This window comes from Bufo bufo, chromosome 3, assembly GCF_905171765.1.
Source record: "Bufo bufo chromosome 3, aBufBuf1.1, whole genome shotgun sequence".
Taxonomy (NCBI): Eukaryota; Metazoa; Chordata; class Amphibia; order Anura; family Bufonidae; genus Bufo; species Bufo bufo.
The window spans coordinates 636,305,821-636,328,720 of record NC_053391.1 but is presented as its reverse complement, the minus strand read 5'-3'; the positions used below and the strand labels follow the sequence as shown (position 1 = coordinate 636,328,720).

Below are 22,900 nucleotides of genomic sequence, written 5' to 3'. Positions count from 1 at the left end.
CTCATTACCGATCATCAAGCATAAAATCTGGCAGTCTAATATACCCTTTCCAGTTTAGCTTTATAGTGGCAGCAACCATTCTGTAGCTTGAGATAACGCTCTACGTAGCCTATATGATGTCAATGTATGGGAACCTCCTAGAGAGCATTCCTGTGCATACATCACCCAACAGCAGCTGTGGATGCTGCACAATGGTGAAGATTTCTATTGAAAAAGAATTATAACAAAATATATTATAATCAGTGTTTGAGTAAGGTGGGTCTCATATATCTGATCAATATATACGGTAATAAGTCTGAATAGTTAAAGGTCTTCACATGTTACAAAAACCCATAGGGCATGTTGATTTCATGAAGGTGATATATATTTATTTCTATGGGAGCAATTTACTAGTCTCAGGCTCTGTTTGCATTTGCTTTCATCCATCAGCCATTCTGGTATTTTTGATGCCAGGAATAGCGCAGATTAACCTCATTGATATCGATTATTGTCAGTTTGCAACTAGAGTTGTTGCGATACCAAATTTTTGATACCATGAAAAAGTATTGCGATACTCGCACTGCACCAGGAATGCTAATTACCCCTTAATACAGGAGGCGGGTACTGGCAGATCTGCGGCAGTTAACCCCTCAGGTGCCGCACCTGAGGGGTTAACTGCCGCTGATCGCAGATCCCTGTCAGGGGCAGGGTGCCGGCAATGTGATTCTGCTGCCAGCACCCGCCTCCTGTATTATGTGTTAAAGTCTACTTTTCCTGGGTCCAGACTTTAGGTATTAGGCTACACAGAGCGGCACCCAGCGATGTCCCAGCACTTACTATTAGTCCTGGGCGCCACTCCGTTCGCCCGCAGTGCCCCATTACTGTCTCCTCTCCTGCTCCATATGCTAATTACTATCGGAGCAATGGGGAGGAGACATCAGCTTCTCTAGTAGGCGTTCCTTCTCCCTGGCTGTAGCTCTGTCCAATCGCAGCGCAGAACCTTTAGAAAAACCTATACTCACTTGCTCCCCGCACTTGCTCTGTATTGCTGGAGGTAAGCCTCCCTAACTCTTCCCATCTTCTGGTCCTTTCCTGTCAACTTACACACAGACAGGGTGATGTGTGCCGTTGGGGCCAATGACTAGCCTCAGTGGTCCGGAGTCATCAAATGGCATGTCACTACTGGGTCATTGGTTGTAGTGGCACCCATGACACCATCCATGTGGACGTTGACAGACAGGAACCGGAAGATCAGAGATGACAGCTGGGAACTGGAATGGAGAGGCGGAGAGCAGGTAAGAATGGATTTTTCCACAGGTACAGTTGGAAAAAGAATGGACAATCCCTTTAAGGTACCCAAACAAATAAAAGTAGAGTTGGTCAAACCCACCAATTTCAGCAGAACTGGCTGACTATCTTGTTTGCATGGTGGGGCACCAATTCTCCCCTGATAGAAGATGTTAAGGAAAAGAAGGACCAGGTATGTAGTATTTCCATATGTCCGCTCCTTTGAGATAACCTACTGTCCGGGGTGTCTGCCAGTGACTTACTAACCTCTCGCCACTGGGGTGAGGAGAAGTCAGAAGGAATATCAGATTTAGGCTAGGGCTGCCACGGCCAGGATCGCAGAGTAGCGGTGATCCCATAGAAATGAATGGGATCACAGCATGAGTCGCCGTGTAGCCCTAGCCTTAGGCTTTAATCTCATCCAAAAATTATTTAACCCACAAAATGGTCACGTATACTGTATAAAGCCAACAAGCGCACCCTGTTCTGATAAAAAAAACAACCTCCACATTGAAATGCATGTCACACAGATAGTATCTTCTCCCATAATAATCATCACAGAAATTGCACATCTTTTATTATCTGGTAGCAATAGGTAGGGACACCCAAGGATTCCCACTCTCGATTGAAGCAATATGAGTTCAACAAGTTGCCTTCATGTCCAACCTTGTAAAAAGTCCACAGACACAAGCACATCCAAATAGAAATATTGCAGTAAAAATATCAAAAGTTTCTTCATACTAACAAAAAAGCACATTCATTATCAGGAAGGTAAACCTTGAGAGGAATCCCCTTGTCCATTGTACAGGATACATTGTGTTTTAAATTTTTTTACCAAAAAAGAGAAGAGAGAAATCAATTATTGCACAGTACAAAACCCATATATCCAAGTTTTAGCTTTGGCCCCCATTTTTTTTTGTAGATTTCTCAGAGCCGCCACAGGCAGATGAATATCATTTTTATAGAACTCACATTATTGGCAATGTCCCCATGAGGTAAACCAATAAAAATTCCCGCAGCAGCACAAAAGTCTAAAAAGAAATGCAGAGGGGGTACGGTTTTCGTTAACAGAGAATATTAAGATGGTGGAGCAGGTTTCATTACTGACAATGTAGCGAGGGCCATCAAAACACTAACTGTGGCACAAAAGAAAACCCCAAAAACATGTACTCATTGGCTTTACTTAACCCCTATGGCAAAACTTTATTGTATATGAGCTGATAACCAGCACAATCTACAGACGCCTGTCAATATAGAGTTTTTGGATGGCTGGAAGAAAAGCAATGGCGCTTTGTAGCGAGCATGTCTGGGACGTCATGTAAGCCTTCCCACCTCGATACTAACTTCAAAGAGCTTACAACGCACATTTATCACTTTCTGAACATCTTGCAGTAATGCTGAGATGAGGAGCAGCTAGCTCAAAAGAAGAATCACGACAATAGAGAGTCACTTAGACCAAGCTTCCGGGCCATGAGATGACGCTGAGGGTGACTTTACTCCTTTGTTCCTTCAGCATTGGGACCAGAGCAGAATGGCTCATGCCAACAGTAGATAAGCCGTTAACAGCAACAATCATGTCTCCACACCTGCAAAAGGAGATATTTCACATGTAAAAAGAAATGCAGCATAGACCTCCCACCATCTACATTATACACTGAAGATGGCAATGAAGACACAAGCCCACAACACACGGCATGTACGGACACATCGCAACACAACTGTTGGTTAATATACTTTGAATGGTCTTGGTTGCACAGCACAGGACAATAGTGTCATTTGTATCTAAAATGGGTTCTCTACTAGTGCCATTTCCAGCTTGAGGATCATTGGGTTTACACACTCCACTGAAGATATTTTAGGTTGTGGTATGTACAAAAGTCACTTGACCATTTAATTAGTTAGGTATCAGAACTGTAGTCATGATGTTATACCAATATGATGGAAAGTAGCCCAGGACGAAACACAGTTCCTATACTTCCCATATTTTTTCATAGGGTTAACATGACATTTACCTGTATCCACCTGTCCTAGGCACAAATAAGGAGATATTTGGTGTCATCCTTTTTGATGCTCTAGGACAGTGATGGTCACAACTTATTAATGGGCCTTAAGAGGGTTGGCCACCTTCAGGGGCCTTTTGGCCAGAGTGCTCCAGTTTGCCAGACCTGTAAAGGGAAGCATACTTACTTATTCTACACTGCTGGGTTCTGTCTTCTTCTGTTCCCCTACTATGGCGCTTCGCTGGTATACTTCCTGTTTGGCAGGGATCATGTAGTGATGTGTAGATACTGCACTGTTGCTCTGGTTCTCCTGGCCAAGCTCTTTTTACCTGGCTAGTGTGGTCACGTCACGTTATCAAAAGGTGACTGCTCCAGCCAATCACTGGCCTCTTTGGTGTCCCACTGAGGCCACTGCAGTGGTCAAGTGTTATCGACGTGACATCACCAAGGTGGCGCGATGGGATCTGCTAGGTAAGGATTTACCAGCTCTTTACTGCAGGTAGATCTATAGTGGTGTCCAGTTTTTGCAAAAAGGCAGCCATATTTATATAATCCTAGACAACCTTTGTAACTTGGGGAAGACCATACACTTTGTGGAAGGTATCCTGCCTGTTTCTGACTCACTTTAGCCTCATGAGGGTCACATACAGCCTTTCTGCTGGCAGTTAGGCATCATTATCCTAGGACACACTATACATAGTAGCTTTGGTCAATGGAAAACATATCTAGTGATATCTATACTTCATAACATTTCAGAGTTTGCTTTATTCTTTCCATAGGTAGCTACGGTATATTTATATTCCTCTATTAAATTTGTCTGGAAGAATTATATCTCAGCCATGAACTAAGTGGCTCAACATGCAGATATCGGGTGGAGAGTAAAAATAGTATATGGAAGATGCAGGTGTCCTCCGCTTCTGAGTCATACTCACTTAAGGCGTCCATCATAGTATGCAGGTGTCCCAAGAACTATGGTTTTAATGAAGAAGGGCTGGTTTGTGTGGTTCTCCTCATAACCTCCAACTATGCTAAAGCCCCAGCTGCCCAAACTGCTTCTTCTCAAGATTACATCATGGCACCTGTGGAGATAGCTGAAAAAAAAGGGAAAATGTATAATGGTAGCGTTATGTTTTAGATGCAAGCTATAAGGACAATAAAAACAATCAAATTGAGAATGCCTCCAAAAATTCTGCTTATATGATTTTCAGTCCTACGCTAAACCAATCAAAGTGCTGCTTTTTCCATAGACCCCTGGCCCCTTTTCCAGGCCCCTTGCAGACGAGCGTTCTTCGCAGCACCCGGCCTGACCTGCCAGCACTGACGGATTCACATAGCATTATATTGGTTTATGATGCTATGTAACCCTTACAGTTCTGGAATGTATTGGATAACACTGGCAGCATTATGCCAGTGTTATCCAATACATTCCAGAACTGTAAGGGTTACATAGCATCATAAACCAATATAATGCTATGTGACCCCCGGCAGTGCTGGGAGGTCAGGCCAGGAGCTGCGTTGAGGACTCGCTGTGGGAGGAACGCTCGTCTGCAAAGGGCCTAAGTATGGCACTGCAGCTCAACCCACATTCACTTCAATGGTGTTTAGCTGCAATACCAGACACAGCCCATGGACAACAGTAGCACTGTTTTTGGAAGAAAGCAGCTATTTTTTTTTACTAGGTTGACATGTAGTGGTAAACATTTTGGTTTGACAGAATTTACAACTACATACTGCTTTGTTTTATGAATTTCTTAACCCTTTCATGACCAGGCCCAAAAAAGGCCTGAATGTCCAGGCAACTTTTTGTGATTTTTTGTACGTGGTGGTTTAGTGACCATAGCTTTTTTTATTTGTTTGACTACCAAAATCATTTTTGCGTTTTTTTTTACTTGACACTTAGGACTTTTTATTAGAATGGTTTTTAGAGATTTTTTTTCCTTTTACTGTAGGTTTAATTTGGAGGTAAACTGCTAATTATTATTAGTAATAGCAGTAACAGTTTATAAGTAATTTTTTTTAAATTATAGCTTTTTATTTCTTAAATATTAAAACTGACACAAAAATTTATTATTGCAATGGGTTACCTATTCTGTGATAATCGTTTTCATATGTAACATGTATAGGTTTGAGTGAACAGGGCGACTATGGCGACAGTTTCTGTTAGTGACTGCATTTAAAAAAATATATATTACATTTTTTTATTTGTATATGTTTAATTATTTTTTTTAACTTATATTTTAATTTATTTTTGGCACATAATATGTCCCCCAGGAGGTCATTAAAAGACCTCTGGAGGACACTGACTTTTTTTAAACTTTTTTTTCACTGTTTCCACTGTAACTGGGGCATCCACAGGAGCCCCAGTTACAGGAGAAAACACCCTCAGTGTAGGCGTTACACACAGGCAGAGCTGATCAGGGTCTCCTTAGATCCTGCAGCTCTGCTCATGCCCCTGCCCCAGACACCCCTGGTGGTCACGTGACCACCGGGACTAATAGAGGAAGCGGCTCTGCAACTTCCTGCTCTTATGCATTGCTCTCCTGCCGGCACAAGAGCAGGCAAGAGCGATAATAAATCGCTGCTGTTTTCTCCTCAGGGTTCCCGCTGTGTCTGTCAGCCGGGACCCGACCTGCTCCTGCTAAATTGCAGGAGCAGGAGATTTAATTGCAGTGGCGTAGCTATAAATGACTTGGCCCCACAGCAAATTTTTGAATGGGGCCCCTCTACCCCAGTAATTGTTTCGCAACCCCTTCCTTTCATGCCGCCCCCATTCCTGTGTCTATACTGTCACTGTATATAATTTCATTGTGTAATACTGTTAAGGGGGCCCTGACAAAATATTTTAGTCCTCTTCCTCCTGGATGGGCCCCTTTTGGGTCAGGGCCCCAAAGCAGCCGCTTCCCCTATAGTTACGCCCCTGCCAGTGGGCAGTTGGGAAGGGGTTAAGAAAAAATGGCGGCTTTTTGACCAGAGGCATTACTTCTATTTCAGAATAAGGTGCCTCGTGGATATACCAAATGGTAATAAGTGCCTTCAGGTCCATTACATAGGGCCTAAAAATCGAAATATTCAAGTAAATAACATTGGCGTTGCCCGTGCCCACCCTCTGTAGCGGAGTTTCTAAATAGAATGGACGAAAGAGGGGTATATGTTGAAAGGCAGTGCATCGCCAAGTTTACAAAATTATGGGACAAATGGATTTCGGCCAGGGCTGGCGCGTCTTCTCTTGGGCCTGACTCTACCCCCCTAGTGGTGGTGGAAGGAGGCCCAAAAAGCGCGATTGCTTAGCAACTCACATCTTAAGACCTGATGTAGGGGACAAATGAATATAGATTGGAGGACATGAAAAGGGGAGTGGAGGCTCTGTCTGAGTTTCAAGACAGAGAGGTTAGGCTCTTGATATGCCATATAGCCTGGTTGCCTCAAATGTGGAGTTTTTTTGCTTTCTTTGCAAGGTTCTGTGTAACAGTCTCTTAGTTAGGGGGTGGGTTAAGTTGGGGGGGGGGGGGGGGAAGTGGTGTTGGGATGCTGATGCCAACTATGCAAAATGTTTGGAAATAATTTTTAGAATGTCATCTGTGATATCTGTGTCCCTAAGGCCTCTTTCACATGGGAACATGCGCAATTTTTCCGCGCGAGTGCAAAATATTGTAATGCGTTTTGCACTCGCGTGAGAAAAATCGCGCATGTTTGGTACCCAAACCCGAACTTCTTCACAGAAGTTCGGGCTTGGGATCGGTGTTCTGTGGATTGTGTTATTTTGCCTTATAACATGGTTATAAGGGAAAATAATAGCATTCTGAATACAGAATGCATAGTAAATTAGGGCTGGAGGGGTTAAAAAAAAAAAAATAATTATTAAACTCACCTTAGTCCACTTGATCGCGCAGCCCGGCTTCTCTTCTGTCTCCTTCTTTGCTGATTGCTGGAAAAGGACCTGTGGTGATGTCACTCCGGTCATCACATGGTCCGTCACATGATCCATCACCATGGTAAAAGATCATGTAATGGATCATGTGATGACCGGAGTGACGTCACCACAGGTCCTTTTCCTGCAATCAGCAAAGAAGGAGACAGAAGAGAAGCCGGGTTGAGCGATCAAGTGGATTAAGGTGAGTTAATTTATTTTTTTATTTTATTTTTAACCCCTCCAGCCCTATTTTACTATGCATTCTGTATTCAGAATGCTATTATTTTCCCTTATAACCATGTTATAAGGGAAAATAATAAAATGATCGGGTCCCCATCCCGATCGTCTCCTAGCAACCGTGCGTGAAAATCGCACTGCATCCGCACTTGCTTGCGGATGCTTGTGATTTTCATCCAACCCCATTCATTTCTATGGGGCCTGCGAAACATGAAAAACACACAAAGAGGAGCATGCTGCGATTTTCACGCAACGCACAAGTGATGCGTGAAAATAACCGCTCGTGTGCACAGCCCCATAGAAATTAATGGGTCATGATTCAGTGCGGGTGCAATGCGTTCAACTCACGCATCGCATCTGCGCCGAATACTCGCCCGTGTTAAAGGGGCCTTATAGTTGTATAATTGTAAATTTTTGTTGAAAAAAAATATCCGATAAAAAAAAAAAATGGAAGTTGATATTTGCTAGAAGTCAGAACCAGCACACACCTAGGACCATTTTCATGGACAGATTATCAGGCCATTTATCGGGCATAAACATTCCTACGAACTATCATTCTTAATAATTGCTCTGTGTAGAGTTCCGTTTACAAGGACTGAATTAGCAGGCAATTATCGGGAAAGAAAAAAAAAACATTCCTGATAATTGCCTGCTTGTCAGGACGATGAGAGCTTCATTTACATGCTGGCTATTGCTATTGCTCCTCCCCATAGAAAGTAATTTTTTTCTGGCCAGCAGATCCCTGTTTATACAGGATGGTCTGCTACACAGAAAAAATTACCATCAACCAATCAGAAAAAATTACCATCACCCGGTGGTCAAGTGTTTGTTCACTGGGTGAATGTCTGCACTTTTTACACAGGCCAAGTATCAGAAATTAGAGTTTCTACAAATGTGAATCAATGATAATAAGCCTGCCTTATTATCGGTCTGTGTAAAAGGACCTTAACTCCTTAAGGACACAGCCTTATTTCACCTTAAAGGGACACTGACAGGCCTTCTGAGCATAATTAGCTCTTTATATGCCCCCCTAGGTCTTATAATAAGTTTCCAATTCATATAAGTATTATCCCTGTGCGCATTGTAAAACGTTAAAAATAATTTTTATAATCACCTCTCCTTTCTGCCCAAGGGGCATTCTTTGTGCCGCATTTGTGCCCAGCCGCGTCCCAACTGCCGGATCCTTAGACACGCCCATCTCATTAGTATTCACTTCGCTGGGCGGTATTTTCCTGTCCCCGACATTCGGAGATCCTGCGCATGCGCCCGGCACCCTCGCTCGCCGGGATCACATTGCGCCAAGTGAATACTAATGAGATGGGCGTGTCTAAGGATCCGGCAGTTGGGACGCGGCTGGACACAAATGCGGCACAAAGAACGCCCCTTGGGCAGAAAGGAGAGGTGATTATAAAGATTATTTTTAACGTTTTACAATGCGCACAGGGATAATACTTATATGAATTGGAAACTTATTATAAGACCTAGGGGGGCATATAAAGAGCTAAATATGCTCAGAAGGCCTGTCAGTGTCCCTTTAAGGACCAAGCCATTTTTTGAAAATCTAACCAGTGTCACTTTAAGTGGTGATAACTTTAAAACGCTTTGACTTATCCAGGCCATTCTGAGATAGTTTTTTCGTCACATATTGTACTTCATGACACTGGTAAAATAAAGTTAAAAAAAATCATTTTTATTTATAAAAAAATACCAAATTTAGCAAACATTTGTAAAAAATTGCAAATTTCCAAGTTTCAATTTCTCTACTTCTATAATACATAGTAATACCTCCAAAAATAGTTATTACTTTACATTCCCCATATGTCTACTTCATGTTTGGATCATTTTGGGAATGATATTTTATTTTTTGGGGATGTTACAAGGCTTAGAAGTTTAGAAGCAAATCTTTCAAAAAATTTTCAAGAAATTTTCAAAAACCCAATTTTTAGGGACCAGTTCAGGTCTGAAGTCACTTTGCGAGGCTTACATAATAGAAACCACCCAAAAAATGACCCCATTCTAGAAACTACACCCCTCAAGGTATTCAAAACTTATTTTACAAACTTTGTTAACCCTTTAGGTGTTCCACAAGAATTTATGGAAAATAGAGATACAATTTCAAAATGTCACTTTTTTGGCAGATTTTCCATTTTAATATTTGTTTTACTTTTACAAAGCAAGGGTTAACAGCCAAACAAAACTCAATATTTATGGCCCTGATTCTGTAGTTTACAGAAACACCCCATATGTGGCCGTAAACCGCTGTACGGGTACACGGCAGGGCGCAGAAGGAAAGGAATGCCATACGGTTTTTGGAAGGCAGGTTTTGCTGGACTGTTTTTTTTTTACACCATGTCCCATTTGAAGCCCCCCTGATGCACCCCTAGAGTAGAAACTCCATAAAAGTGACCCCATCTAAGAAACTACACCCCTCAAGGTATTCAAAACTGATTTTACAAACGTCGTTAACCCTTTAGGTGTTCCACAAGAGTTATTGGCAAATGGGGATGAAATTTTCCATTTTAATCCATTTTTTCCAGTAACAAAGCAAGGGTTAACAGCCAAACAAAACTCAATATTTATTGCCCGGATTCTGTAGTTTACAGAAACACCTCATATGTGGTCGTAAACTGCTGTACGGGCACACGGCAGGGCGCAGAAGGAAAGTGATGCCATACGGTTTTTGAAAGGCAGGTTTTGCTGGACATTTTTTTTTTTTACATCATGTCCCATTTGAAGCCCCCCTGATGCACCCCTAGAGTAGAAACTCCAAAAAAGTGACCCCATTTTAGAAACTACGGGATAGGGTGTCAGTTTTGTTGGTACTAGTTTAGGGTACATATGATTTTTGGTTGCTCTATATTACACTTTTTGTGAGGCAAGATAACAAGAAATAGTTGTTTTGGCACCATTTTTATTTTTTGTTATTTACAACATTCATCTGACAGGTTAGATCATGTGATATTTTGATAGGGGAGGTTGTCACGGACGCGGCGATACCTAATATGTATACTTTTTATTTATGTAAGTTTTACACAATGATTTCATTTTTGAAGCAAAAAAAAATCATGTTTTAGTGTTTCCATAGTCTGAGAGACATAATTTTTTTCAGTTTTTGGGCGATTACCTTGGGTAGGGTATGATTTTTGCGGGATGAGATGACGGTTTTATTGGCACTATTTTGGGGTGCGTGTGACTTTTTGATCGCTTGCCATTACACTTTTTGTGATGTAAGGTGACCAAAAATTGTTTATTTAGCACAGTTTTTATTTTTTATTTTTTACGGTGTTCATCTGAGGGGTTAGGTCATGTGATTTTTTTTATAGAGCCGGTCGATGTGGACGCGGAGATACCTAATATGTATACTTTTTTTTTTATTTATGTAAGTTTTACACAATGATTTCATTTTTGAAGCAAAAAAAAATCATGTTTAAGGCTAGTTTCACACTAGCGGCAGGACGGATCCGACATGCTGTTCACCATGTCGGATCCGTCCTGCGGCTATTATAGTCAATGGGGACGGAGCGGCGGTCCGGAGGCACGGCGAAATAGCCGCAGGACGGATCCGACATGGTGAACAGCATGTCGGATCCGTCCTGCCGCAAGTGTGAAAGTACCCTTAGTGTTTCCATAGTCTGAGAGCCATAATTTTTTCAGTTTTTGGGCAATTACCTTGGGTAGGGTATGATTTTTGCGGGATGAGATGACGGTTTTATTGGCACTATTTTGGGTTGCATATGACTTTTTGATCGCTTGCTATTACACTTTTTGTGATGTAAGGTGACAAAAAATGGTTTATTTAGCACAGTTTTTATTTTTTATGGTGTTCATCTGAGGGGTTAGGTCATGTGATATGTTTATAGAGCCGGTCGATACGGACGCGGAGATACCTAATATGTATACTTTTTTTTTTCCTCCTATTTTTTACCAATTTGTTTTAACTTTATTTGGGGAAAATGAAGTTTTTGTTTATTTTTACTTGAAACTTTAAATTTTTGGGGGGGAAAACTTTATTTTTTCAACTTTTTTTTTTCACTTAATTTTTTGTCCCACTTTTGGAGGTCTAATCCTTTACAATGCATTCCAATACTTCTGTATTGGAATGCATTGGCTGTATGAGTAATACTGTGTGTATTACTCATACAGCTTCCGGCCTGTGAGATCCAGGGGGCTGGATCTCACAGGCTCGTCACCGGAAGGCAGAGCGATGCCTTCCTTAGACATCGCGTTGCCTTCCATGCCATCGGGTCCCCCCTACAGCCGCATGGGGACCCGATGGCACCGCCCGCCGCAATAGTAAAAGCCGCAGGTCTGAATTGACCTGCGGTTTGCGGCGATCACAGACATGGGGGGGCCGGTGCCTGCTCAATGATTTGAGAAGGCACCGGCTTCCGATCACCGCCCCCTGCGCAGCGGTGATCAGAAATACACAGGGCGTACAGGTACGCCCTGTGTCCATAAGTACCAGGACATAAGGGCGTACCTGTACGCCCTGTGTCCTGGAGAGGTTAAAGGGATTATATATAAATCAGAAAATTAGCTATTGTTTAAATCACGTTTTTACGTTTAACATAAAATGTTTGGCAATGTGATTTTTACATTTTCATGCCAATATCTACATGTAAACAAAAACCATAAAATCCTGCAGTCTCGCACTGACCACTAACAGGCGCCACTTCGTGGTCTGTACAGATCACTCTATTGCAGTTATCTGCTTATCTTTCATTCTAATTCTGCCTGTAATGATATCACCTCTGTGTATAGATAAGACATGATCCACCATTCACAATAGGTGATCGTCAAATCTTATCTATTCTTTCCTAGTAGAATGTCCTCTGCACAGGTCGTAGAGTATGCCTAGAAAATTCTCCCATAGAAGTCAATGAGGTCCCCTCTTGACCATTTTGTCTATGGCCCATTGCTGTAAAGCAATTTTCTTAATGCTTTCTAAATGCCGTTAAGAACAGCTCAGGCAAGATGGCCACACTCAGGATAATTAGCCTGTGTAAAAGGTGCCGACAATTGCCCAATGAACAAACACTTGACCATCATTGTTCTTGTGCAGCAGACATTGTGGGAGATTTATAAGTACTGGTGTACCCATACGTCCGTCTTGATCTCCCTGCGCTGGCGTGAGGTGCACCCAATTTATTAAGGAGCAGTGCCTCTTAATAAATTTGGCGCATCTCTCCCCTGCCGTGTGATAGAAACTGAAGTCTTCTCCAGTCAGGGGGGATTGTGAAGATGTCAGCTATAACATCCGCCAGTTTCTGTCAAAAGTTATAGTAAAGCTGGTGGGCCACGTGAAGCCGCACCCTCCTGCTAAGCCCGGCGCTGCTTTTTTTTGTTGCCACTTCTGAAAAGTAGCAAGAAGCTTCAAAAGTCACAAATTATGGCACACATAGGGCATGCTCCATAATTAGCAATTTTTTTAACGCCATAATTGTAGTATAAACTCTTTAATTAATGCCCCCAATACTGTCTAAGGCCTCATGCACACGACCGTTTTTTTTAAGGTCCGCAAAAACGGTGTCCGTAGGTCCGTGATCCGTGACCGTTTTTTCGTCCGTGGGTCTTCCTTGATTTTTGGAGGATCCACGGACATGAAAAATGAAAAAAAGTCAAGTTTGCCATTGAAATGATAGGAAAAAACGGACACGGATCACGGACGCGGATGACAATCTTGTGTGCATCCGTGATTTTTCACGGACCCATTGACTTGAATGGATCCGCGAACCGTTGACCGTGAAAAAAATAGGACAGGTCATATTTTTTTCACGGCCAGGAAACACGGATCACGGATGCGGCTGCCAAACGGTGCATTTTCCGATTTTTCCACTGACCCATTGAAAGTCAATGGAGCCGCGAAAAAAAACGGAAAACGGACCCACGGACGCGGATGCACACAACGGTCGTGTGCATGAGGCCTAAGCAACAGTCTGCTGCTCAGGAACAATGATTTTTTTATGGAACTGTATAAGGATAAATGATCGTAGTAACGATCATTCCCCCCCATACAGAGGAGATGATTGCTGTATGTAAATGCAGCTCACACCCACTGCAAAGATCAGGAAGAAACGCTTCATTCCCGATTACATATGTGCCGTTTACACAAATTCAGCAAGCAAAAGAAATAATGTGCAAAAAAGGACAGGCGTCTTTTCCATTTTGAGAATCGCCCTTCTTGTGCTGAACTGCATTCGGAAACTGCGCAGGGTTAAAGCTTCTTCACTGTACATTTCCATTTGAAGTAACCAGAATGTAAAGGAAAGCCTGTTCAAGTGGAATAAAATATTCTTGTCTATGCAGCAAATTCAGTGTTCAGCTTTTCGTGCAGTCAATTATACTAATAGCCAAACAGTGCAGGCAACTTAATTGTATGCAAATTGTAAGCAACAGTGAGCTGCAAATAGGACTTTTACTTTTTTTTCCTGTAAACATAAAACTGTAAACCGTGCGATCACAGCAGAGCTGAAATAAAGATGGTAATAAAAGAAAACAAAAAAGTAAACTGTACATATTCTATGTCAGGGATGTCAAACATAAAGCCCTCCAGCTGTTGCAAAACAACAACTCCCAGCATGCCCTCATAGCTGTAGGATGTCCTGACGTGATGGAAGTTGTAGTTTTGCAACAGCTGGAGGGCCACGAGGTTGACATCCCTATTCTATGTGCTTCTCAGAAACTGGAATTTCTAATACAACCTGTTTTTATTAAGGGCTTGTGGACGAGGCTGCAGTCACTTATTGTGCCGCCATATGGTGCATCGTATTAAGGAGATATTCTCCCCTAAAGACAATACTTCTGGGGAAGAGTACTACTGTAATGTGGCATCTGACGGAGCATGCCACGATTATTTCTTTTTTCGATTCTGTATTTATTTGTATTTATTTTATGCACATATATAGCACTACTATATTCCGCAGCGCTTTACAGACATTTGCATCACGCTGTCCCCAATGGGGCTCACAATCTAAGGTCCCTATCCGTCTGTCATTGGAGTGTGGGAGGAAACCAGAGAAACCGGAGGAAACCCACACACGGGGAGAACATACAAACTCCATGCAGATGTTGTCCTTGGTCGGATTCAAACCCAGGACCCCAGCGCTGCAAGTCACCAGGGCTAACCCCTGAGCCACTCTGCTGCCGACTTGTAAAACCGTTGTATTCTTCTCTCAAAGTGAGGGCATAAAGAGTTAAAACTAAGGCCTCTTTCACACGACCGTTTTTTTTTTTACGGGTCGTATACGGAACCATTCATTTCAATGGTTCCGCAATAAAAATGTACTCCGTATGCATTCCGTTTCCGTATTTCTGTTGTTCCGTTAACAGATAGAACATGTCCTATTATTGCCCGCAAATCACTATCCGTGGCTCCATTAAAGTCAATGGGTCCGCAAAAAAAATGGAACACACACGGAAATGCATCCGTATGTCTTCCGTATCCGTTCCGTTTTTGCAGAACCATCTATTGAAAATTTTATGTCCAGCACAATTTTTTCTATGTAATTACTGTATACTGTATATGCCATACGGAAAAACGGAACAGAAACGGAAACACAACGGAAACAAAAAACTGAACAACGGATCGCAAAACACTGAAAAAAACTAACGGTCGTGTACAGGAGGCCTAAGGCTGAGTTCACATCAGCATTCAGCCTTTCTGTTATAGGTGCAGAAGAACGGAAAAGAACGGTTTTGGCACATAACTGAGCCGAATGGAGCCTATGGACCCCATAGACTATAATGGGGTCCGTTAGTTTTCCACTCAGAGGAAGATTTTTTAAGTGGAGACAAAAGTTGTGCATGCAGGACTTTTGTCTCCGCTTCAAAAATATTCTTCTGAGCAGAAACCATTATAATCTTTGCGGTCCGTAGGCTCCATTTGGCTCAGCTATGCGCTAAATGCGTCCTTTCCGTTCTTCTGCTCCTATAACGGAGCTGAAGAACGAAAGCCTGAATGCTGATGTGAACTCAGCCTTAGTGTTTAGTACTCATCTGCAGAAGCCACCTTGGTAGATGGGCCCGACACACGTTTGATCAAAAATGTGCACAAAAAGCTTCAATTTTTCATGAATAGTACCACTGTAATCCATCTGTAATTAATCCAAGTACCAATAATCCCTAGTTCTATTGTTTGCATGTATAACAGTGTGCTGCCATACTTATTATGTTTGCTGTCTCCATGTTAGCTTTATGGATGTGCACTTGTAGATGTGCTAGTCTAAATTGTCTTGCCATCCAAAGAATAGGTCATCAATATCTACAGCCTGGAATACCCCTTTAAACAATACAAATTGCTAAAGGGCACTTTACACAGGCAGAGAATCCACCAGATAATTGTTAACGAGCGTTCATAGGAACACTCGTTAGCGATAATTATCTGGCGGTGGAAAATTGCCGCTGATTACCAGATGAACCAGCAAAACGCTCATTCATCAGGTAATAAGATTGTTTGTACGGTCACCTAATTCGGCGTTTGCCGGCCACAGATCGTCCTGTCTAAACAGCTTCTGCTCCCGGCAAACAACGAGTCTATATGGGGATGAGCAATGGCATTAGCTATCACTCCTCCACATAGCGTGGAAGAGATCGCTGCATGTAAATGTAGAAGTCTCCTTCGCTGACGAGCAGGCGCTTGCCGGGAAGGAGCGATTTCTTCCCAAGAATCGTCTTCTAAATTGGGCAGTGTAAAAGGACAGTAAATTGTGCTGTACTAATGCAAAAAGTGGAAGGAGTCAGAAATGCTATGTTTGGATAAAGCAGGCTGCCAGAAGAAAAAATCCACCTTAAGGGGCATCTGTCAGCAGATTTGTACCTATGAAACTGGCTGACCTGTTACATGTGCACTTGATGATTTTTACACCTAGAGGCTCTGCTCTCTCTGCAACTGCCGCGCCCTCTGCACTTTGATGGGACCAGGCAGTGAAAATGTCATCACACCTGGCCCTGTCAATCAGAGTGCAGAGGGCTCGGTAGTTGCAGAGAGAGCAGAGCCTCTAGGTGTAATGACAACGCCCCCGTTGCTCCTAGAGGCTCATTTGCATATATTAAGATATCACCTTTCTCAGCAATGCGGGCACATATGAACATGGGACCAACACAGATGTCTTCAGCTGCCAAGTGCACATATAACAGGTCATCCAGTGTCATAGGGACAAATCTGCTGACAGATGCCCTTTAAAGGGAACCTGTCACCGGGATTTTGTGTATAGAGCTGAGGACATGGGTTGCTAGATGGCCGCTAGCACATCTGCAATATCCAGTCCCCATAGCTCTGTGTGCTTTTATTGTGTTAAAAAACCCAATTTGATACATATGCAAATTAACCTGAGATGAGTCCTGTCCCTGACTCATCTCACGTACAGGACTCATCTCAGGTTAATTTTCATATGTATCAAATCGTAGCTTTTATCACAATAAAAGCACACAGAGCTATGGGGACTGGGTATTGCGGATGTGCTAGCGGCCATCTAGCAACCCATGTCCTCAGCTCTATACACAAAATCCAGGTGACAGGTTCCCTTTAATAGTGCAGTACAGAGGTGCCATATGGCACAGATTATGTACAGATCCATAGTAAGGAGTCATAAGGACTCCATGTGGCGATATATGGTGGTCTATGCTTATGGTTCTGTTGTGTGCATGAGACCTCATTGCAGAGAAAGAAAAATACCTTTCAACGATAATACAATTATCTACCTGGGGAGTCCAAGCCACATGACCCACGATGGAGACCAGCTGGCATCATATTCGTTTTCACTGATTGTGCTCATTTCTTCATTTACTTGGGTTTGCTCTTCCAGAACCTCCACCTCAAGGGCTTTAAGAGTAATGACAGAGGAAGCAGCACTGGCTTTCAGCATGGCCACTGCTTCGCTATGGCTCAGGTTGGTCAGGTCAATACCATTTATACTCAGCAGAACGTCCCCTGGTGAAAAAATAAATAGTTTTTCTCCTAATTCAGGATTTTTATTGTCAGTCTGTAACTTCTGCTAATCCCACTGACCCTGAGGACCAAGGTGCCCAGACCCATTCCTGGAGACTTGGGATCCCCGTGGATAAGACATTTATGTCATACCACCGACTCTGAGAATTCTTCCATAACTTTATTATTTTCAGTCATGTGCCATATACTCTGAACACAGTGGTTGAGCAGATCTGTAGTAATGAAAAATGTTGCAGTAGGGAAGTTCAGTCCTTCATTCCTCAGAGCAATTGGTTATGTCAAATATCACAGACAGAATAGTTGGACAAGGATTAAATCTGAGAGCTGGGGACGGTGTGACCAGAACAGTAAGGAAAGGACTGGCACATAACACAGTGCTGGTGGTCTGGCAAATTGGAGACCTATGGACAAAAGTGGTTTGGTGAAAAGGATACCTGGGAAATGGGTGGTTAGATACATAGGTAAGTGTGGTTTACAGAAGAGCTGGAGAACTAGTAGTCTGGTACACAGAAGAACAGGGGAAGTACAGAAGTAGCATGGTACCTAAAAGAGCTGGAGAGGTAGTAGGCTGGTATAATACAAAAAATAATAGGTTGGTATATAGAAGTAGTAGTCTGGTATATATAAGATTTGGAGTAGTAGTAGTTTGGTATATAGAAGAACAGGGGAAGTACATTAATAGCATGGTACAAAGAAGAGCTGGGTTAGTAGGGGGGCATGCCAGGTAAATAGTAGGTTGGTATATAGAAGAGTTGGAGAAATAGTAGTTTGATATATAGAAGAGTTTGAAAAGTAGTAGTTTGGTACATATAATAGTTGGAGTAGTAGTAGTTTGGTATATAGGAGAAACGGGGAAGTACAGTAGTAGCATAGTAGGAAGTAGTAGGGTGGCATAATACAAAAGATAATAGGTCAGTATATAAAAGAGCTAGAGAAGTAGTAGTTTGGAATATATAAGAATTGGAATAGTAGTAGTTTGGAATATATAAGAGTTGGAGTAGTAGTAGTTTGGTATATAGAAAAACAGGGGAAGTAGAGTAGTAGCATATTACCCAAAAGAGCTGGGAAAGTAGTAGGGTGGCATAATACAAAAGATCCGGGTAAGCAGTAGGTTGGTATATAGAAGATCTGGAGAAGTAGTAGTCTGGTATATAGAAGAGTTGGAGTAGTAGTAGTAGTTTGGTATATAGAAGAACAGGGGAAGTACAGTAATAGCCTGGTATAACAAAGAGCTGGGGAAGTAGGGTGGCATGCCAGTTAAATGGTAGGTTGGTATATAGAAGAGCTGGAGAACTACAAGTTTGATATATAGAAGGCTGGTGAAATAGTAGTCTGACATATTGGCAGCACGGTGGCTCAGTGCTTGGCACAGGTTTGAATCTGTTCACCATCTGCATGGAGTTTGTATGTTCTCCCATGTTTGTAAGGGGTGTCCTCCGGTACTTCGGTTTCCTCCCACACTCCAAAGACATACTGATAGGGAACTGTGAACTCCACTGGGGACAGCGAGTAATGATACTGTCTGTAAAGTGCTGAGGAATATGTCAGCACTATATAAGTGCGTAAATTAAATAATACCATATGGAAGAACAGGACAAGTATGGCAATAGCATGGTCCATAGAAGTGCTGGGGAAGTAGTAGGGTGGCATACAAAAGAGCCATGTAGGTAGTAGTTTGGAATATAGAAGAGCTGGGGAAGAAGTGGTATTGTGGCATATAGCATGGCTGGGCAAGAAGTAGTCTGGCATAATGAAGAGCTGGGGAAGTAGTGTTCTAGCATATAGAAGACTTAGGGAAGTAGTGTGGCAAATAGAAGAGCTGGGGAAGTAGCGGAGTGGTAGTGTGGCATATGGAAGGACTGAGACAGTAGTAGCATGGCATAAAAAAGAAGTGGGGAAGTAGTAGTCTGGCATATAGAGGAGCTAGTGGCATATAGAAAAGCTGGAGTGGTAGTAGTGTGGCATGTAGAAGAGCTGGTGAAGTAGTAGTGTGGCATATAGAAGAGCTGGAGAAGTACTAGAAGAGCTGGAGAAGTACTGGTGTGGCATGTAGAAGAGCTGGTGAAGTAGTACTGTGGCATATAGAGGAGCTGTAGTAGTAGTAGTAGTGTGACATATAGAAGAGCTGGAGTAGTAGTAGTGTGGCATGTAGAGGAGCTGTAGTAGTAGTAGTAGTAGTAGTGTGACATATAGAAGAGCTGGAGTAGTAGTAGTGTGGCATGTAGAGGAGCTGTAGTAGTAGTACTGTGGCATATAGAGGAGCTGTAGTAGTAGTAGTAGTGTGACATATAGAAGAGCTGGAGTAGTAGTAGTGTGGCATATAGAACTGGTAAAGCAGTAGTGTGGTATGCATAAGAGTTGGTAAAGTAATCATGTGGCATATAGAAGAGCTGGTAAAGTAGTAGTGTGGCATATAAAGGAACTGGAGTAGTAGTAGTAGCATGGCATGTAGAAGACCTGGTGAAGTAGTAGTGCGGCATGTAGAAGAGCTGGTAAAGTAGTAGTGCGGCATATAGAGGAGCTGGAGTAGTAGTAGTGGGGCATGTAAAAGAGCTGGTGAAGTAGTAGTGTGGCATATAGAAGAGCTGGAGAAGTACTGGTGTGGCATGTAGAAGAGCTGGTGAAGTAGTACTGTGGCATATAGAGGAGCTGTAGTAGTAGTGTGGCATATAGAAGAGCTGGAGTAGTAGTAGTGTGGCATATAGAACTGGTAAAGCAGTAGTGTGGTATGCGTAAGAGTTGTGGGGCATGTAAAAGAGCTGGTAAAGTAGTAGTGCGGCATATAGAAGAGCTGAAGTAGTAGTAGTGTGGCATATAGAAGAGCTGGAGTAGTAGTAGTGTGGCATGTAAAAGAGCTGGTGAAGTAGTAGTGTGGCATATAGAAGAGCTGGAGTAGTAGTAGTGCGGCATAGAGAGGAGCTGGAGTAGTAGTAGTGTGGCATATAGAAGAGCTGGAGTAGTTGTAGTGTGGCATATAGAAGAGCTGGAGTAGTAGTAGTGTGGCATGTAAAAGAGCTGGTGAAGTAGTAGTGTGGCATGTAGAAGAGCTGGAGTAGTAGTAGTGCGGCATAGAAAGGAGCTGGAGTAGTAGTAGTGTGGCATATAGAAGAGCTGGAGTAGTAGTAGTGCGGCATAGAGAGGAGCTGGAGTAGTAGTAGTGTGGCATATAGAAGAGCTGGAGTAGTTGTAGTGTGGCATATAGAATAGCTGGAGTAGTAGTAGTGTGGCAGGTAAAGGAACTGGGGACGTAGCAGTGTGCCATACAGAAGAAGGTGAAGTAGCAGTACTGTGGCATGTAGAAGAGCTGGGGAAGTGGTGGTCTAACATATAGAAGAGGTGAAAGGGGAAGTAATGTGGCATATAGAAGAGGTGAAGGGGAAGTAGTAATCTTGGATAAAGAAGAGCTGGGGAAGTAGTACTCTGGCATACAGGAGAGGTGGAGAAGCAGTAGTCTGATATATAGAAGACCTGGGAAAGTAAAGTTCTAGCATATAGACATGCTGAGGAAGTAGTAGTCTGGCATATAGAAAAGGTGGGGAAGTATTAATGTGGCATACAGCAGTACTGGGGATGGACTTATCTAACCTAGAGCATAGAATATCTGGCTATGGGGTAGTCCCCAATATAGGAGAGCTGGGTAGGTAGTAGTCAGACATATATAAGAAGTGGGGAAGTAGTCTGGGACAAAGCAGGGTTGGAGAATGTGTGGGGTAGCAGTGATTAGCTGATGACCCAAGGACATAAGAATACGTTATGTTCACATCGTGTAAGAAAAGTGACTAGAAAAGCAGTGGATAAATCGGCCTGCAGTCGTCTGTGATGTCTACCACTGCTGTCTGGAGTCAGCCCCCCGTATCTGCAGCTGATATAAATTACCAATTATTCCTACCAGCATGAATTCTACATTTATCAAGTGCTATTTGTCTGCTAGAAAGGAGAATGTAGATCTAAACCTCGTTTAATTCTGCTGTCTCTCGCAAGACATCCGTGAGGCTGCACGCTGGTTACGAAGATTGGTAGCTCTCCACTTTTACTCCCTCTTCCGCCCGCCACTGTCATGCCTAATGATTCCATGGGCGCTTTCTTCACGGTAATATGCTTCTCTTGGCAGGTTACACATTGGGCAAGATCCTGAGACAGATAAAATGAATATCAAAGTCACAAGGAAGAGTCACTCAAACAATTCATCAGCTGAAATATAATACCGTACTAATTCATAGATGCTGCCGCATGTGCAACCCTCAGAACAGTCCAATATAGTGCATATGGTTAAACACTGCATTATATGTTCCGATGGTCTGAACCCATTCACTGCTGATCATATCCATTTCTGATCCAATTAAAGGTAAATTAAAACCTAGCTAGATAAATGTCAAAAGCTATATATAAGGAGAAAGTGGACATCACTGCAGAGCAGACACAATGGCCGATTTCCATAAGTTACTCAGAAATACAGAATGTAGAACCGTACCAGGTGGTATAGGCTCCAAGTAGAGTGGGTCAACAAGTTTCTATGCTCATATATACAACTGTTTATCACTAACTAGAATTAAAGTGGTTTTCCAGTAGATATTGCTGGCCTAACCTCAGGATAGGTCATCAGTATCAGATTGGTGGGGGTCTGACAAACAACACCCCCACCAATCAGCTGTTCAGGGACGACAAACAGCACCCCTACCGATCAGTTGTTCAGGGATGACAAACAACACCTCCACCAATCAGCTGTTCAGGGACGACAAACAACAGCCCCACCGATCAGCTGTTCAGGGACGACAAACAGCACCTCCACGAATCTGGCGTTCAGGGATGACAAACAGCACCTCCACCAATCAGTTGTTCAGAGACGACAAACAGCACCTCCACGAATCAGCTGTTCAGGGACGACAAACAGCACCTCCACGAATCTGGCGTTCAGGGACGACAAACAGCACCTCCACGAATCAGCTGTTCAGGGACAACAAACAGCTGTTCAGGGATGACAAACAGCACCTCCACCAATCAGCTGTTCAGGGACAACAAACAGCTGTTCAGGGATGACAAACAGCACCTCCACCAATCAGCTGTTCAGGGACAACAAACAGCACCTCCACCAATCAGCTGTTCAGGGACGACAAACAGCACCTCTACCAATCAGCTGTTCAGGGACGACAAACAGCACCTCCACCAATCAGCTGTTCAGGGACGACAAACAACACCTCCACCAATCAGTTGTTCAGGGACGACAAACAGCACCTCCACCAATCAGCTGGTTCAGGGATGACAAACAGCACCTCCACCAATCAGCTGTTCAGGGACGACAAACAGCACATCCACCAATCAGTTGTTCAGGGACGACAAACAGCACCTCCACCAATCAGCTGGTTCAGGGATGACAAACAGCACCTCCACCAATCAGTTGTTCAGGGATGACAAACAGCACCTCCACCGATCAGCTGTTCAGGGATGACAAACAGCACCTCCACCAATCAGTTGTTCAGGGATGACAAACAGCACCTCCACCAATCAACTGTTCAGGGATGACAAACAGCACCTCCACCAATC

The 22,900-nt window shown here is 43.0% G+C and overlaps 1 protein-coding gene across 1 annotated transcript in view; it reads right to left on the bottom strand.

Moving 5' to 3' along the window:
* Positions 1–1,015: 1,015 nt before the first annotated feature.
* The window catches only part of LNX2 (ligand of numb-protein X 2), a 179,926-nt gene continuing 158,041 nt past the window's right edge, over positions 1,016–22,900 (bottom strand). Inside the window, 4 exon segments of the mRNA XM_040426175.1 lie at positions 1,016–2,852; positions 4,199–4,357; positions 17,113–17,341; positions 21,313–21,490. Of these exon segments, the coding sequence (XP_040282109.1) occupies positions 2,717–2,852; positions 4,199–4,357; positions 17,113–17,341; positions 21,313–21,490 (702 nt within the window). The 3' untranslated portion in view covers positions 1,016–2,716.